The 18,487-nt window shown below is 36.7% G+C and overlaps 1 protein-coding gene across 8 annotated transcripts in view; it reads right to left on the reverse strand.

Moving 5' to 3' along the window:
- Window positions 1-18,487, reverse strand: part of PHC3 (polyhomeotic homolog 3) — a 94,241-nt gene that overhangs the window by 32,096 nt on the left and 43,658 nt on the right. For 5 of the 8 annotated variants that reach the window (XR_004670829.3, XM_008957299.5, XM_008957293.5 and 2 more), the window contains 4 exons: window positions 17,117-17,363; window positions 9,350-10,218; window positions 9,005-9,052; window positions 3,265-3,418 (listed from right to left, as the gene is read on the reverse strand). Coding sequence is in view for 7 of the 8 variants with exons in the window: in XM_008957299.5 (XP_008955547.2) it covers window positions 3,265-3,418; window positions 9,005-9,052; window positions 9,350-10,218; window positions 17,117-17,363 (1,318 nt within the window). In the remaining variant the exon portion in view is untranslated. The remainder of the gene's footprint in view (window positions 1-3,264; window positions 3,419-9,004; window positions 9,053-9,349; window positions 10,219-17,116; window positions 17,364-18,487) is intronic. The other 3 variants (XM_055110671.2, XM_003831920.5, XM_063602593.1) reach the window with 1 other exon arrangement.

Here is an 18,487-nt window from a genome sequence, read left to right on the forward strand (position 1 = left end):
GATACTCTACTTTTAAAATATAAAGCTGCACTAAGTATAATTTGGTTTGCTCAAGAAATAATGCTTGCTGTATGTTCTAATTAATATCTAGATCATGTGCATAAATGTGCCAAACTTATAGTCCTAAGTTTTGTTCAAAATAGAGCTATAAATTACTAACTTTTTGAAGATGGTAATAGCTATTTACATAAGTTGTAAAAATCGAAAACATGAGAAACACTCATGTATTACAATAGAAGAGAAAGACAATTATTACGCCCTCTAGATTTAAGAGAAGTATGAGAGAAAACCCAAGTTCTAACTGATAAAATTTTGCCACAAATCTGTCTATTCTCAGTATCATTTACTGAGCAAGAGATGTGAGATTTTTCTACCTTTTTGTATAGATGCTTTTTACTTTCAAAAAATTTTAAAGATTTATAACAACTGAATCTCAGATGGAAACAAGTCTATTTCTGCAAGTTAGTTTATTTCAAGATTTGATGAGTTACTGTAAAAAAAAAAAAAATCAACCTGTGCTTTAGTTCCCCCTCAAATATTACAGAAGAGTAATAAGTATGAGGTAAATTATAGGAAGATTCAAATCTACATTGTACTTTGACAATTTAGCCAGAGAGATGTGTTTGTCAGGATCTCAGACTACATTCCTGAGAAAAACATGGAAAGACATTCTTGTGTTCCAATATTTCAGAAATGTTTAAACTTCCTTCAAGTACTATTAGTAATGCTTATTTTGTAATTAAATCACAACTAAAATGTAAGTTTACTATTCAATAAAACTGACTTTTTTTTTTTGGTAACTCTAATCTCATGACAGATTAGCAATAAAACTTACATTTCTGCCTTTAAATCAAAACTCCAGTTAATCCGCAGCAACATAAATCCATTTCAGTGTAAACCACAAAGATTTAATACTATAAACTTTCTTAAGTCTTATGAGGTATTACTTTAATAAAAAGACAATAATAGGCCAGGCGCAGTGGCTCATGTCTGTAATCCCAGCATTTTGGGAGGCCGAGGTGGGTGGATCACCTGAGGTCAAGAGTTCGAGACCCACCTAGCCAACATAGTGAAACCCCGTGTCCACTAAAATACAAAAATTAGCCAGGCGCCTGTAATCCCAGCTACTCAGGATACTGAAGCAGGAGAATCACTTGAACCCAGGAGGCGAAAGTTGCAGTGAGCCGAGATCATGCCACTGCACTCCAGCCTGGGCGACAGAGCCAGACTCCATCTCAAAAAAAAAAAAAAACAATAATATAAAACTCACCTTAAATATTTTATATAAGTTTATTGACTAACTGTTTTCTACTTTTCAGGAGGAGGAAAAGATAAAAGAAAATTAAATTTCCCCTTTTATGCTCTCTAGAGATTTGCAATAGTAGTGAGGGAATAGAAGCTTGAGAGAAAAGAAGGGAAGGGGATATGGCACGCTAAAGAAAGCAGAGGGCAAGGGTCGCCTGGACAGCAGACAGGGTTAGTGTCCCTTAAGAGTTTGTTTCCATGCCTGTTGTAGTAGTCCTTCTTAACTGAAAATGATCATGAGGGCAATAAGATATTCAGTAGAACAGAATACGTACAACAAAGCCGGAACCAAGATTAGTATTATTCAGATCAGGGGTCAGCAAACTTTCCATAAATGGCTGTAGAGTTTCTATGGCTATTCAACTCTGTGGTTAGTAAAAAGCAGCCATAATATCTGAACAAATGAGTGTGTGGCTATGTTTCACAGAACTTTATTTATGGACAACGAAATTTGTATTTTATATATATTTTCATGACATGAACTATTACTCTTCTTTTGTTTTCAATCATTCAGAAATGTAAAAGCCATCATTAGCTTGGACCACAGAAAAACAAGCAGCAAGCCATGCGTGGTGGAGAGCACCTATAGTACCAGCTATTCAGGAGGCTGAGGCAGGATTACATGAGCCCAGGAGTTAGAGGCCAGCCTGGGCAACATAGTGAGACCCTATCTCTTAAAAAAAAGAAAGAAAATAGGCAGCAGAAAAGATCTGAACAGTGAGCAGTGTGCCAACCTCTAATCCTAACATTCATAAATTTTAAAAAATAACATGAAATATTTGTGTTTAGTAAAATACCTAGAATACACAGTAGCTTTGTGAGGAGGCACATACAGGATATTTGTTTGAACTCATAAACAGCACTGAAATAGTGAATAAGAATTTGAATGGTTAAGCACAAGAACTTTTTTTTAAGAGACAGAGTGTTGCTCTGTTGTACAGGCTGAACTCAAACTCCAGGGCTCAAGTCATCCTCCTACCTCAGCCTCTGACGAAGCTGGGACTCTGGGCATGCACCAACAAGTCCAGGTAAGAATTTTTTTAATCCATGTCTAAAAGCACTTACTCAGTCTGAATCACAAACAATTGTGAGGAATATCATATATGGCTTAGAATGCTTCATGATTTTTGGAAAGTATAATTTAAATCTTTTGAAAGAATTTTCATTTATTCTAATTTTTAAACTAGAAATAGACTGATACATGAATGTGAATGAGCATATGAAACATGTCTGCACAAACCACTAAAAATTAGAAGCCTGAAATGATAGGTTTTCATCTGGATGGTACTGAACAATTTATAAGCTATTGAGCTTCCCTGCTATTAAAGAATTTTCCAGGCTGGGCATGGTAGCTCACACCTGTAATCCCAGCACTTTGGGAAGCCGAGGCAAGAGGATCACTTGTACCCAGGAGTTTGGGATGAGCCTGGGCAACGGGATGAGACCCTATCTCTACAAAAATAAAAAATTAGCCAAGTGTGCTGGAAGGTTCCTGTAGACCCAGCTATTTGGAAGCTGGGGCAAAAGAATCTCTTGAGCCCAGGAGATAGGGGCTACAATGAGCTATGATTGAGCCTGGATGACAGAGACCGACCCTGTCTCAAAAAACAACCTTAAACTCAAATCTGTATTTTGTTACAATTAACTACCATAACAAATTCGTTTAATATCATCTCTAGTGAATAAACAGGCTGGGTGCAATGGCTCACACCTGTAATCCTGACACTTTGCAAGGCCAAGGCAGGAGAATCACTAAAGGCCAGTAGTTCAAGACCAGCCTAAGCAACATAGTAAAACCTCGTCAACTATAAAAAATAAAAAATTAGCCAGGTGTAATGGTGTGCACCTGTAGTTCCAGCTACAAAAAGGGTGAAAGGAGGAGAGGGAAAAAAATCAACTTTTCCTATTATTAACATTTATCAAATAGAAAAATTCCCACAAATTTTGGTATTTTCTCACCTAACAAAGGATGTTCAGAAGTCAAATCTTCTCCTCTCCCCACTGTTATAGCTGCTGGAGACAAAGTGGGTGGTGGTGGGGTTCTATCCATCCGGACACATTCATCTGACTCTTCTGGCATTTCTTCTTCACACACATCTTCTACCTGATAAACCTGCAATGACAAACCACACTGCCTTAAAATGTTTCCAATACTATATTTTATCAGGTGTTCTTAATTTCAGAAAATTAAATTCTATGTGTATTAAATTTAAAAACAAGGCAAAAATGACTACTCTAACAGGCTGAAAGGAAAACTTTAAAATTGCTCGAATAAAGTTTTTCATATTTCTTGATAATATTTGACTGAAAGCAAGCTGTGGATCAGTATCTAGACCAAAAATCACCAAGGTTTCCAAAAAGATGGTAGTCAAGTCTGAACGTATTTTTTATTTCGATAATTTAAAAATACAAATAAAATAACGATTTTGGGAATTCAACTGTTTTTGTTAACTTCTAATTGTCATGAATCAAAACAGATACTAACATTTTTCATAAGCACACTAAGTGAATTCCCACAATGACACATTATATTAGGACATGTAGGATTCTATCCCAGGCTCTTCCTCATTATTATGTAATTTAAAGATTAAATTATAAAAAGTAACATCTGAGAATCTACAAAAAAAGATACGCAATTATATCTCTCCTTTTCTGTTCTACTCAACAATCTAATGACTCTTTATATATAATATGCAAACAGAAAATATCTTTCCTTGAAATACACACACACACACACACACACACACACACACAGCCTAAGCTCTTTGACACCTTATTTTTTACTCTTTTTATAATGTTCCATACTTATGGGAGAAAGTTTTTAAGTCTATAACTTAACCACCTTGTTATCCAATTGTAAAGATTATACCTAAGAAGGAAAATGGGGCCAGGTGCAGTGGCTCATGCCTGCAATCCAGCACTCTGGGAGGCTGAGGTGGGTGGATCACCGGAGGTCAGGAGTTCCACAACAGCCTGGCCAACATGGTGAAACCCTACCTCTACTTAAAAAAATACAAAAAATTAGCCAGGCATGGTGGTGGGCGCCTGTAGTTCCAGCTACTTGGGAGGCTGAATCAAGAACATCACTTGAACCTGGGAGGCAGAGGTTGCAGTGAGCCAAGATCAGGCCATTGCACTCCAGCCTGGGTGACAGAGTGAGACTCCATCTCAAAAAAAAGAAAAAGGAAAATGGAATCGAAGGCACCCTGAGAAGGAGCTATGTAACTAGAAATACTTTTTTTTTTTTTGACGGAGTCTCGCTCTGTTGCCAGGCTGGAGTGCAGTGGTGCAATCTCAGCTCACTGCAATCTCTGCCTCCTGGGTTCAAGCGATTCTCCTGGCTCAGCCACCCCGAGTAGCTGGGACTACAGGCGCGTGCCACCATGCCCAGCTAATTTTTTGTACTTTTTAGTAGAGACAGGATTTCACCAGGTTGGCCATGATGCTCTTGATCTCTTGACCTCGTGATCTGCCTGCCTTGGCCTCCCAAAGTGCTGGGATTACAGGCGTGAGCCACGGCACCCGGCCAATACCTTATTATTAATGTTTCCATTTCAAAGAATACTTCTAGAGGTTGACGTGGGTATTTTAATTTAATTTGTTATCATTTATTATTTACTTAACCATTATTTATGAAAAATGATTACTAAAAATAAAGCCATAAGAGTTCATTTCCCTTCTTTTATCTATAAAGCTTATTACTTAAGTTTACAAAAATTACGAGTTTTTAAAATCTTATTTAACCACACTGACTAATCTTCCCATTAAAAAAGTGTTTTTTGAGAAAGGGTCTCACTCTGCTGCCCAGGCTGGAGTGCAGTGGCTCCATTATGGCTCACTCAGCCTTGACCTCCAAGCTCAGCCTCCTGAGTAGCTGGGACCACAGGTGTTCACTAACACACCCAGCTCATTTTAAAATGTTTTTTGTAGAGATGAGGTCTCACTATGTTGCCCAGGCTGGTCTCAAACTCCTGGGCTCAAGTGATCCTCCTGCCTTGGCCTCTCAAAGTGCTGGGATTATAGGCATGAGCCACCGCACACCTAGCCCCACAAATGTTAACAAACAAACTTTCAACACTCACAAGAAACCTTTCAGCGACATCTAATATTGTGTACATTTTTAATCAAACTATTTTAAAAGTCTGATGTTTTAAAGTATATAAAATTATACATAAAAGTGATCAGGATTTCTGAAACCAGCAAAACCCATGTGTTGTAAAAGGGACAATCAAGTTTCACCTATAAGGATATAACAGTAAGTTATAAAGGTAACAATAGGTGACAATCAAAAATAAAATAAAATAAAATAAAATAAAAATCTTTCCAAGGCTCCACTAAGAATAAAACATCTTCTTTTGTCTTTTGTACAACTTTAAAATTCTCCTGTTACTGGATAATTTTATATCAAATATAATATTATACCAAATATAAAATTCAGAACTGTGATCTGAATCAGCTACAAAGTAGGCAACATTTTTTAAAGTTATTTGCTCACAACCCTACACCTGGAAACCAGTTTCACTAAGAGAGATTCTGTGCCTCATGCCTGAATCTCAGACGTGAAAGCAGTCATTTGTTATTGTTCGGAGCAACAATTATACCTGCTACATCGGTTCATGATAATAACAGTTTTTTAAATGATGATAATGCCCAATATAGGTAAAATCATTCTAAAAAGTGTCTGGGGGGTTAAGAAAAAAAATCTAGTCCCCAAGGGTAAGTGCTGTCACAGTGAATACTTTAATTTGCCTTAGTGTCAGAGATGTTAATTCAGAGATAATTAAACAAGTATGGTTTTATCGACCAGTTCAATTTTATCTATGTAGCATTCCTTCAGTATAATAGATAGTACTTTTCTTCCAAAGAACATGATCTTTGCTTAAAATGCTGAAACTCTCTTTAATCCTAATGCAGTTACATGTTATTCAAACATCTGCTAGAGTATCTTTTAAGAAATCAAAGCTTGATCATACATAGAATTCTGATTTTTAAAAACAAGAGTTTAAAGAATGAAAAGAGCCATAACACAAATAGCATATTTTGAAATAATCCATCAAATACTGTAAAATACTTTCCACTCATTATACTTTAACTATATGTACTTCCAGAACTCTCATATAAAGGCGAAGTAAGTGCATGAATAAAAGAAGTAGGCAAAAACAAATCTGTCACAGACATCTGGCACAATCAGCATTAACAAATCTAAATGTTCAACAATTAAAATGTTGAAAAAAGCAAAGTGGAGGTTTTGCTCACTCACAAGATCATTAGGAAACTGCACATCACAATTACTGTTTAGCTCATAACTATAACTATTCTAAAAATAACAAAGACTGCCAAACTTACCTCAATAAAGTCCAATATTCCCATCTGTTTCCCTTTCCTAAATAAACTGAGGAATATTTATTAGTTCTAAATTATCTACCCTCAACATACTTATATCCAAATGTCAACAAAAAACTTTAATTCTTAAGTATCTTAAAAAACATACTGATTTTACTTTGAAAATTCACCCTTATCTTTCAAATTTCCACATCTCTTAAAAAATACATCTTTCTACCTTTAAGTATTTGAAACAACCAGAAAAATATAACCTGTGAAGAAATGTGTTTGAATGGAAAAAATAACACATTTGGTCAAAGGTAATAAAAAAACAAGCTTAATAAATTATTAAAGAGCTATGTTACTCAAAGAAAGGTAAAAGATTAAAAAATATTTAGAAAGGTAACATGGAAATATCCATAGCAAGCATTATAACCATATCAGTGATAGCAGAGAAAGTTATTAATATCATTTTTTAAACTTCCAAAAATGTTTTAAGGTAGAAGTGCAGGAAGCAACAAAATATTTTTGGCTTTAGTTTTCAAAGTATTATGCTCCATATGTGTATATATTTTTTTTTTTTTCTTTTTCTTTTTTTTGAGACAGAGTCTCACTCTGTCACCCAGGCTGGAGTGCAGTGGTACGATCTCAGCTCACTGCAACCTCTGCCTCACGGGTTCAAGCCATTCTTGTGCCTATGTCTCCCAAGTAGCTGGGATTACAGGCATTCGCCACCATGCCCAGCTAATTTTTGTATTTTTAGTAGACATGGGTTTCTCTATGTTGGCCAGGCTGGTCTTGAACTCCTGACCTCAGGTGATCCACCTGCCTTGGCCTCCCAAAGTGCTGGGATTAGAGGTGTGAGGCACCACACCCAGCCTTATATTTGTATCCCAAATTTGTTCCTCTATAGCTTCCCCTAACATAAACAATTAAAAATATATAAGGACTATAAAGAAGTTTTGTTTTTTTGTTTTTATTTTTAAATTGTATTTTTTTTCTTTTCTATTATGCCCTGCCTGGAAACTGCCTTATTTTTTACTGGTTAAAAACCAAATCACTGAACTAGGTAGTGAGAAAGTAATTTAAATTAAAAATTTTTTGAAGGTGCTGTACGCTTCCTAAACCCGTTTTTGTTACAATATCTATAGTAAACTCCAAAAATCTATTGAAAGAAAATATAGACATGATAACTGAATGATAAACTTTTTAAAATTTTTTCTTTCCTTTTTTTGAGACAAAGTCTCACTCAGTTGCCCAGGCCGCAATCTCGGCCCACTGCACCCTCCACCTCCCAGGTTCAAGAGATTCTCCTGCCTCAGCATCCCGAGTAGCTGGGATTACAGGCATGGCCACCACTCCCGGGTAATTTTTGTATTTTTCTGTGTAGATAGGGTTTCACCCTGTTTGCCAGGCTGGTCTCGAACTCCTGAGCTCAGGTGATCTGCCCACCGCAGCTTCCCAAAGTGCTGGGATTACAGGCGTGAGCCACCACACCCAGCCAAGTTCTGCTTTTAATAAAAATTTACAGAAAGTATAATTCAATCTCTTTGTGCCTATTAAGATCAGTCAGAATGACAAGAATACAAAAATCTATACATTTGTATCATGAGAACCAAAATACTTTTCATTAAAGAACATTGAGGATAATCCAAGTATGAAAAGAAAGAACAAGTATTAATAATAAAAAATACTTCGAAACTCCTTTCTGAGCTAATATTTATTAGCTTTTAGGTGAAAAAATCTCTTGGATGAGGTGTAATACAAAACCTCCCTTTAGGAAGATTCTTCTCCTCAGTTACAAATTATGAATTTGATCCTTCTGACTAAACAATTAGAGACCTTATTTCAGTTTTATAAATCTTAAAATGTCTTTTAGAGAATGTTTAAAGAAAAGTATTTTTCAAGATAATTTTTCTTTCTAGGCAACAATTGTTTTTAGAGGTTTATTCTTAAAAATCCCACTACAATCTCAATTATTCAAAACTTTTACTCCTCTAAATGGATTTTTTCATCCTCAGTATTAAATTCATCTACCAAGATTTTTTGACATTTTTAAGTGAGAAATATTTTAAGTACATATTTTTCCTTAGTAGAAATAACAAACCATTAAGTTTAATAATTCTATAAGATGGCCTACAGTTAAATTTTTGGCAAAGCTGGACTCTCTCCTAGAATAATTTTTTTTTACAAAATTTCAACTACAAAGTATAATTTTACCAAAAAACTACATCATATAAGCATATCTCCAACTTGAAACAAAATCCCCTAAAAGCCCAAGACTCTAGGATGCATAAAACTAAAAGGGTTAGGCTAGATAAACCATACGTTTTGAGAACATACAAGCCAACAGAAGGGATCTATGAAGGATAATCACCTTAAGAGAAAAAACTTTGTGCAGATGACACTGGTTCAAATGCATTCCCTTGGGGAAAAAAAATCAACTCTGTAAAGATAGCAGATGGATTTGTTTAAATAGTAATAAAATTAACGAGGGACTTTAATTACCATCACAAATTATAAAGCATGCAACCACACTAAACAAACAATGGCATTTTTTTTTTTTTTGCCCATATAGCATGTTTGTCAGAATACTGACACATGGAAATTTCAAGCTTTTTTAGTTCATAGGCATTTAGATCTTGCAATAAAACATAGTGTGGGAAAAAATAGTTTTTACTTTCAGTTCAGCAAGAAAGTCAAAGAGCTTCCAAGGGCTTACCACTGGTGGATCAACAGGTGCTGGTGGTTGCACTTGTAGGTTTACCGCAACAGTCTGTGGAGGAGGAAGAGTCTGAAATGGCAACTGGACCAAAGCTTCTGCAGCTGGAAGTTCCTCTTCTGACACCAAAGCATTCTGCACCAAAACCTGGCCCTGGGACAGAATTTCAGGCTGCACTTGTAAAGACTGCATAGACTGCAAGGGCAGTGGTGGAATCTGAGCTGGAGGAGATGTCGACATCTGTGGAGGACTTGCAATTGGGATTGGAGAGGACTGCAGGGATGAATATTGCTGGTGTGATGGAGAGACAATCTGCTGGCCTGGGGATACCAAGGCAGACTGCTGAACTGGGCCAATGTGTACAACAGGGGAAGCTGGAAGTGGAAGATGGGATGGAAGATTCAACTGTGCTGTAGGTTGCACCTGATTAGCAGTGGGCTGCTGCAAATTTGGCCCTGGCTGGAGAGCTGATGACACAAGAGGGTGTGGCTGAATAAGTGCTTGTGGATGAATAATTATAGTAGGAGACTGACTTGGTGAATGAGGTGGTGGAGGAGATACCACTACAGACTGCTGTGCTGACTGTGACTGATTAGGAGACACTGTTAAAGGAGAGGGATGACTCTGAATCGGTGAACAATGCTGTGACTGGGCATTACTGGGAGCTGGAGGAAGGCCATGGTTCTGGAGTGGTATACAGTGCTGGGATGGGGGTGGGTCTTGAGTTGAATTCTGAAGTGTGATTGGCTGAATTTGCTGTTGCTGCTGTTGTAATATCAGCTGATGATGGGAAACTTTGGAAGGTGGTGAATGAAGAGGAATCTGCTGATGTTTTATTAGAGAATGAGGCTGAATTGGAGAATATGAAGCTGTGAGAGAAAAAAATGACAATTAGTATTGATTTCAAAAATATAGAAATTTTTAAATCACTCTAAAGGAAAAAGTGTTCATTATCAGAAGGTCATAATCATCAGAATTCTATTACAAGTTTTCCAAACGAGTAATTTGAAAAAAAAAAAAAATTTTTTTTTTTTTTGAGACAGAGTCTTGCTCTTGTCACCCAGGCTGGGGTGCAGTGGCATGATCTCAGCTCACTGCAACCTCCACCTCCCTCGTTCAAGCAATTCTCCTGTCTCTGCCTCCGGAGTACCTGGGATTACAGATGCCCGCTACCACACCCAGCTAACTTCTGTATTTTTAGTAGAGACGGGGTTTCACCACGTTGGCCAGGCTGGTCTTGAAACCTGACCTGAAGTGATCCTCCCAACTCAGCCTCCCAAAGTGCTGGGATTACTAGCGTGAGCCATCACGCCTGGCCTGAATATTTAATGACAATTTATAGTTGAAAAACTAGAAAATATCATAAAATACACTGTACTGTGATAAGTTCTAAAAGAAAACTGCCTAAAAGTTAATAATCTGAATCTATACATGGTTTGTTCTTATTATATTTTATAGGTCACCTGAATATCTACATTAACTTTTAGCAAAGTTTATACACTTGAATTTCTTCTTCGCAGGAAAAGAGGAGTATCATCATAGAACAAGTATAACATATATAAAGATAACTTCAAAATCATAAAAATACTATATTAAAATTCATAAAATAAAGATCTCATCCTTTCTAATCCATATCTAAACGTGCTTCCAACTAATAGGGTAATTACTTATAAAGCTTCCCAAATGAGTTTCCATTTTTGAGCTGAGATGAGGGTATATATATCATTTGACCCAGGAAGAGAAAATATTTTGTATAATAATTTAATGTGATTAAGCAAAAGACATGTGTGAATCCTGTAGCACAGTTAATTAATCACTGTAACTAAGAACTCAAATTTAGGGGCCATTCCAAATCTAGGAAAACACTAGTTTTGCTTGCAGAGAATGAGACAATCAGAAGCCCATGCTACCTAAATAAGGGATTTTGTTAACCCTTTTCCCTCACCAAAAAAAAACTTCAATAATTGATGTGGCAGTATGAGGTTTTCTCCACAAAGAAGCCACTCAACAGGAATAAATATATATAAGATTAGCACAGTCAAGTGGTAGGGAGCCCCCCATCATTATGCCTTTTCTGCAAACTGGTGGCACATGTTTATAGAAAGGGAGATGCTGATGAAATCCTCCCTAAGTAAGAATGGAAACTGAGTTCACAAGAAGATAAACTGAAACAATTGCTTAATGTTAATATCATGTAAAAATCACACACATTTAACACAGATTTAAAAACAGGGCAATTTTTTTTTCCCTAACCTTGGAATATTAGGAGAAAGACTATATTATACCTTACATCTATTTTTGTGTTCAACCACATTTGTGACAACTTTATAAAAACTTTCCACAACTTTTAAAAAAAAAATTTTCACATTTGGTTATTATTTAAAATTTTTGGAATCCTTTAAAGAAATTAACATCTGATTAACATCCAAAAAAGAGGCATTTAGAAAGTTCAATAAATATCCACTAATTGTTAAAAAAAAAAAAAAAAGGAAATCAAGTCAACAAAATAATTTTCATATAGTATCTAGGCTAGTACTTCACACTAAGACTGAAAATTTTATGTCAGTCTTTTAAAATTGTGTTGATATAGACTATGCTAAACAGTATTCAAAAAGGGTAAATTAACAAAATATTGGATTTCTACAGCGTGCCCTTCATCCAAGGGGCTGAAAGTGCTTTCACGTGTCTCTCATTCATACTTACAAAATGCCTGTGGTATAGGTGGGTATTATTATTTCCCTCTTACAGATAAGTAAATAGATTTTTTTGCAAGCATAACAGCAAGGGCCCACTTCAATTCAATTTTGTAAGTAAAGCTTTAATTTAAATTTACCATACTCTTGAAGTACCATGGATATTGTATCTACTAGAATAACAATTCTGGCTGGGCGCAATGGCTCATGCCCGTAATCCCAGCACTTTGGGAGGCTGAGGCGGGAGGATCACCTGAGGTAAGGAGTTCAAGACCAGCCTGGCCAACATGGTGAAACCCCATCTCTACTAACAATACAAAAATTAGCCGGGCTTGGTAACACACGCCTGTTAATACCAGCTATTACTCAGGAGGCTGAGGTGGGAGAATTGCTTGAACTCGGGAGACGGAAGTTGCAGTGAGCCGGGATCGTGCCATTGCACTCCAGCCTGGGCGACAGAGGGAGACGCCATCTCAAAAAAAAAGAATAACAAATCTTTCTATGCTCTGGTAAGTAAGCAATCTTTTTATATCTTAGAGCTGTGACAATTCAACAGATTAGCAATCTATCCTTTCATCTAAATTACATTTTTCTTTGATCAGAAATCAAAGTGTGTTTATTTTTAATCCATAAGACCAATTGATAAGCACATATATTACAGAATAATTAGGTGGCTATGTGAAGCAATACCTCTGTAAAAGAAAAGACCTAGTGCTCTGGAAAAAAAAATCCTATCATGTTGGTTAATTTCTCTGATTTTAATAAACATCTTATTGTCAGGATGGCTTTATATTCAGAGAATTAATGGCTGACATCTCTCACATATATATATAATTCTATTATTTACAGTAACACATATTATTTCACCCACTAACTACAACAACCCCATGAAGGTGATAGGGTACTATACCAATCCAACATACGACAGATGAAGAAACTCTGAGTAGTTAAGTGACTTGCCCGAAATCATCTGGCTATTAAGGACAGCATTAGGTCTAAAAGAACCTATGATCCTAACTGAGTCTAGGGCCCTGTTATGGACTGAATGTTTGTGGGACAAAATTCGTATGCTGAAGCCCTAATTCCCAATGTGTATTTGTAGATGGGGCCTCTAAGGAAGTAACAAAGGTTAAATGAGGTCATAGGGTGGGGCCCTGACATGACATGGTTTGTGCCCTTTTAAGAAAAGACATCAGAGAGCTTCTGCTCCCTCCACCCACCACACACTCAAGGCCATGTGAGGACATCTGCAAGCCAGGAAGTGAGCCTTCACCAGAAACTGAACACTGCCAGACCTCGATCTTGGGCTTTCCAGCCTCCAGGACTGTGAGAAAATTAATTTCTGCTCTTTAAGCCACAGTCTATGGTATTTTGTTACGGCAGCTGAGCAGATTAATTAATACAGGACCTTCTCACTACACAATGAATTAATGTCCACAAAAAAACAGTATATATTTTTTCCAATTAAGCTAGTTTCATAAAACCTCTAAAAACTGTGATAGAAAAACTTCAGCTCTAATACAGTTCATATTTCCAAACATTTAAAGTTTGACCTTATTTTACATATTAAAAATAGAATTTACTATGTATCAAGTGGAAACTCCACCTTCAAAAAGAAATGATAAAGAAAACCAAGTTACTTTGGCACCCTAAAAATACATATAAGAAAACAATAACCATGTATACTATAATAATTATTAGACTATACTACATTAGAATACAAGTAGATTTTTTTACATTTAAAATGACTTGAACATTTTTCTAATTGAGGACAAATAATCAATTGAGAATATCTCAAAATATCTTCGCTTCAGATTAACTTTTTTTTTTTTTTTTTAGATGGAGTCTCGCTCTGTTGCCAGGCTGGAGTGCAGTGGTGCGATCTCGACTCACTGCAACCTCCACCTCCCAGGTTCAAGCGATACTCCTGCCTCAGCCTCCAGAGTAGCTGGAATTACAAGCGGGTGCCACCACGCCTGGCTAATTTTTGTATTTTTAGTAGAGACGGGGTTTCACCATGTTGGCCAGGATGGTCTCGATCTCCTGACCTCATGATCTGCCCGCCTCAGCCTCCCAAAGTGCTGGGATTACAGGCGTGAGCCACCGCGCCAGGCCAAGATTAACTTCTTAACAATAAAAGCAGAAAAACTAAAAAGGTGAAAAATATAGCTATAGCCTTAATAGAAGATATGAATGGCTCTGAATAACTGCAGTGTAAGGCTTAAGAAACTTTTAAGTAGTTCAGGATTTTCTGCGTGGTTTGTTTATAATCAACAACATCAAGGAAAATTGGAGTACATGTAAGATCTGAATTTGGAATTAAAACTGACCTGAGACTCTGGTGGTTCTGGCTTACTGGTTTCCTCCATACTTACACAAGATATTGAACATCAGAGGAATGCAAACTATAAGCATATTATCACACTATTAATGAAAGAGGGGAGAATAAGCTGCAATTCAGAACTAGATATTGAGAGTTAAGGGGGACTGAAAAATCCAAAACTAGATTTCCTTGCTTGAACTAACCCTGAAAGAGTTCCCGGCTTTCTCTGAAAGTAACGTTCTCTTTAGAAAAAAATCAACCTACCTTTCATTATAATTTATCAAAACTGCAAGAATCACTAGAAATTGTCCCTGAGCAGTCATCCTAAGGACCATGGGTCACCACTGCTCCACACTGTCAAAACTAGCTGGATGCTGGGTTGAGGGTGAGAATACTCTGTACAGTAGTGTAAAAACCCAGCTTTTATGCCATACGGAGAGCAGCACCTAGCACACAGAGGTTTAAAAAAAAAAAAAGAATTCGTGTCTAACTATACTATGAATATATATATATATATATATATATATATTTTTTTTTTTTTTTTGAGACGGAGTCTTGCTCTGTCACCCAGGCTGGAGTGCAATGGCGCGATCTCGGCTCACTGTAACCTCCACCTCCCCGGTTCAAGTAATTCTCCTGCCTCAGCCTCCCATGTAGCTGGGACTACAGGTGCTGGCCACTACGCACGGCTAATTTTTGTATTTTTAGTAGAGACGGGGTTTCACCATGTTGGTCAGGCTGGTCTAGAACTCCCGACCTGAGGTGATCTGCCCTCCTCAGCCTCCCAAACTGCTGGGATTATACATGTGAGCTACCGCGCCCAGCTTGAATATATTTATTAATTTATACATTATATCAAAGCCTACTTACATAAGATTCAGATTTAACAATTCTAAGTATAGTGATACCTAATTAGTACCAATAAGAAAGACTGCAATAATTCCAAAATCCAAGTGGGAAAAAAAAAAAGAACTATTAATCCAACAAATATGTACCTCCTACCTAACATACGTAAGTACATATAAGATACAACTTAGTGCTGTCAAGATACAAGGATGAAAAGATGAATCCAAAAAGGGATTAAAGAGTTAATGTAAAGTACTAACACAGTGCCTCACACATACATAAATGCCCAATATTATTATCTTACCCTCAAGGAGCTTACTATCTAGCAGACAAGCTAAGATCAGTTTATAAATAACTATAAAAGAAAAAGAACCAGAAGGGACCATAAAAGTTCAGAGGGAGGAGAAATTTCTAACTTGGGTAATCAGACAATGCCACAGTATTGAGATTCAGTGATGTAGAGAATGCTGGCAGTATTAACACAGGAAACTTGAGAAGTGAAATAGGTTTAAGTGGAATATTTTACACTTACACCTAAGTATAAAACAAGTCTTTAAAAAGCAAAGCAGCGTTGTAAAAGGACAGAAAAAAGATGCTTACCCGATGAGGTTGCTGGAACAAAGGAAGTTTTTTGTTTGTTTGTTTGTTTGTTTTTGAGACAGAGTCTTGCTCTGTCGCCCAGGCTGGAGTGCAGTGGTGCAATCTTGGCTCACTGCAACCTCCGCCTCCTAGGTTCAAGCAACTCTCATACCTCAGCCTCCCAAGTAGCTGGGACTACAGGTGCGCACCACCATGCCCTGCTAATTTTTATATTTTTAGTAGAGATGGGGTTTCACCATGTTGGCCAGGCTGGTCTCAAACTCCTGACCTCAAGTGATCCACCCACCTCAGCCTCCCAAAGTGCTGGGATTACAGGCGTGAGCCACTGCACCCGGCCAGATTTTTTTTTTAATGAAACATTTATAAGTTGTATAGCCCAGTGCAACACACATACACATACACACACACACACACACTCAAACAATATATAGTTATAGTGATTTAGAAAACTATGCAGCTACATTAAGAATAAGGGAGACCTAATTATGGTTGAGAAACAAAGGAAAAGGTCTAGCATGAGAAGATAAAAGACGCTGTAACAATTATGTTCTAAAGAAGGTCAGGAAATTAAAAAAAAAAAGGTAGGATCAACAACAGGGGCAAATGCTGCTAAGTTTAAGAATACATGTAACTCTTTATCTTATTAAAAGTAAACAAAAGTCAATCCTGAGAAATTCTGAGATGAACAGAAGAGACAGTAAGCTCACTCTGGATGGCCCCCACATTTTCAGTATGAGAACCATGAGGCAAGATTATCTGGATAAAGGAAGCACAGGTAAATTCAAAGCTTGAGAAGAATGACAGTGACTCAGGTGATTGCCTGAGATGATCCTCTCAGAGATGAAATCAAAGGCAGATAAAGGCAACAACATAAGGAAAATAATTATGCATAATCCTATGTTTCAAAGTGACAAATTTCTCCCACTGATAACAACTTTAAACAAAATAGTATACTGCTTTTTTAAAAGCTTTAAAAATTATCCCACTGAAGTATATTAAATAAACTACAGGCAAATCTTTTTTTAAAGATAGAAAGTTTTATCAATATAAGGAGAGACCAGTACTTAAAGATGATAATCAAATGTAATTTGATTTTAAAAAACGTATTATATTGTTACAATTTATTTTATCTGTTGGGCTTTTTTGTCTCTTTTCAAGCTACACATTAAGATTAAATTTATAAAATTCACATTTTAAAATGTTTTAAAGGTGTCACTCCTGTTCAAGTCATGAACATCCTTTGTTTTGCTCTGTCTGCTAAGAAAATGAATAATACAACTATTTTCAACAAAAGTTTTATCCCACCTGGTGCTATTAACTGGTGAATACTTGATGTCCGGGTGACAGCTGTGCTTCGTGATTCCAGGCTTGGGCTTTCTCCTTTCTTATTACTTTCTGGAGAAGGATCTCGTTGGCTGATTTTAGAACTGGTCACTGTTGTTTTGTTATGACAAATTGTCAATGACTGAGTTTGACTAGTGCTTTTTGGTGGACCATTCTGTGAGCTAGATAATACACCCAACTTCTGGCTGCGTAATGTTAAATTCTGAACCTAAGAACCACATAACAGAAAATTAGGATGAAAACAGATGGTTTTAATTGATGTGGTCATCATTACCATTATGACAATACTGACAACACATTTATATTATGCTTTTCATACGTAAAGCTCCAAGCACTTGAAAGAACCGATTAATCCTTAACGAAAGGAGAGTTATTATTCTAAGTAATCACATCTTAAATATTAAGTGGCAATTTTTTTAAAAGACATAAGAGAAAAGAAAAGAGGGAGGGAGAGAAAAAAAAAGAAAGGAAGAGAGGGAAGAAGAAAGGGGGAGGGAAGGGGAGGAGAAGGGAAGGATCATAAAGAACTAAATAAAAGCAGTATGTATATATATACAGATAGTGTGTGAATTATATATGTATGAACTGTGAATATGAGGAAATTACTCTGCAACATACTGCATTTAAAAGTTACCAGTTCTAGCTATAGAGATTAAGGGGACATTAACCTTGTAAGAAAATTAATTCATCAAATCATCTGCCCCATTGTGAAAATTATGAAAAGCATTTTCAAGCAACTCTTTTAATTTAGTAAAATTTTGGTGGTGGTGTTATTGAACATTCACTGCCTTTGAAAACTACATCTCATGAACTGAAAAGACTCTGTATGACCCTGAAATGGCTTTCTATAGTGGCTCCTGCTACACTCAGGGCTATATGAAACATACTGCCAGTCTGGATGGTAGCAAGGATTATCCCAATTACTCTCAGCTGAGATTTATAACCTTTCCAAACAGCAAGATGCAAGACAGAAAAATGCTTCTCCAAAAGTTGCTGAACTTCTTGCCTATCTAGAATGAATGTATCAAATATATGCAGGCTAGCACTGGCCCTGGGAGAGAAACTGAAATAAGAGACTCCGAAGTGATCAAGCAAATGATATACTGCTGCTTTATAAAAACATTCTTCAGTTTCATGTGTGTTCCGTCTCTACATCATTAACTGATGCTCAAAAGCTATACTTTCTCCCAGCACTTTGGGAAATCGAGGCGGGCAGATCACCTGAGGTAAGGAGTTCAAGACCAGCCTGGCCAACACGGTGAAACTCCATCTCTACTAAAGATACAAAAATTAGCCAGGCGTGGTGGCACACACCTGTAGCCCCAGCTACTC

This window comes from Pan paniscus, chromosome 2, assembly GCF_029289425.2.
Source record: "Pan paniscus chromosome 2, NHGRI_mPanPan1-v2.0_pri, whole genome shotgun sequence".
In the NCBI taxonomy this organism is placed as follows: Eukaryota; Metazoa; Chordata; class Mammalia; order Primates; family Hominidae; genus Pan; species Pan paniscus.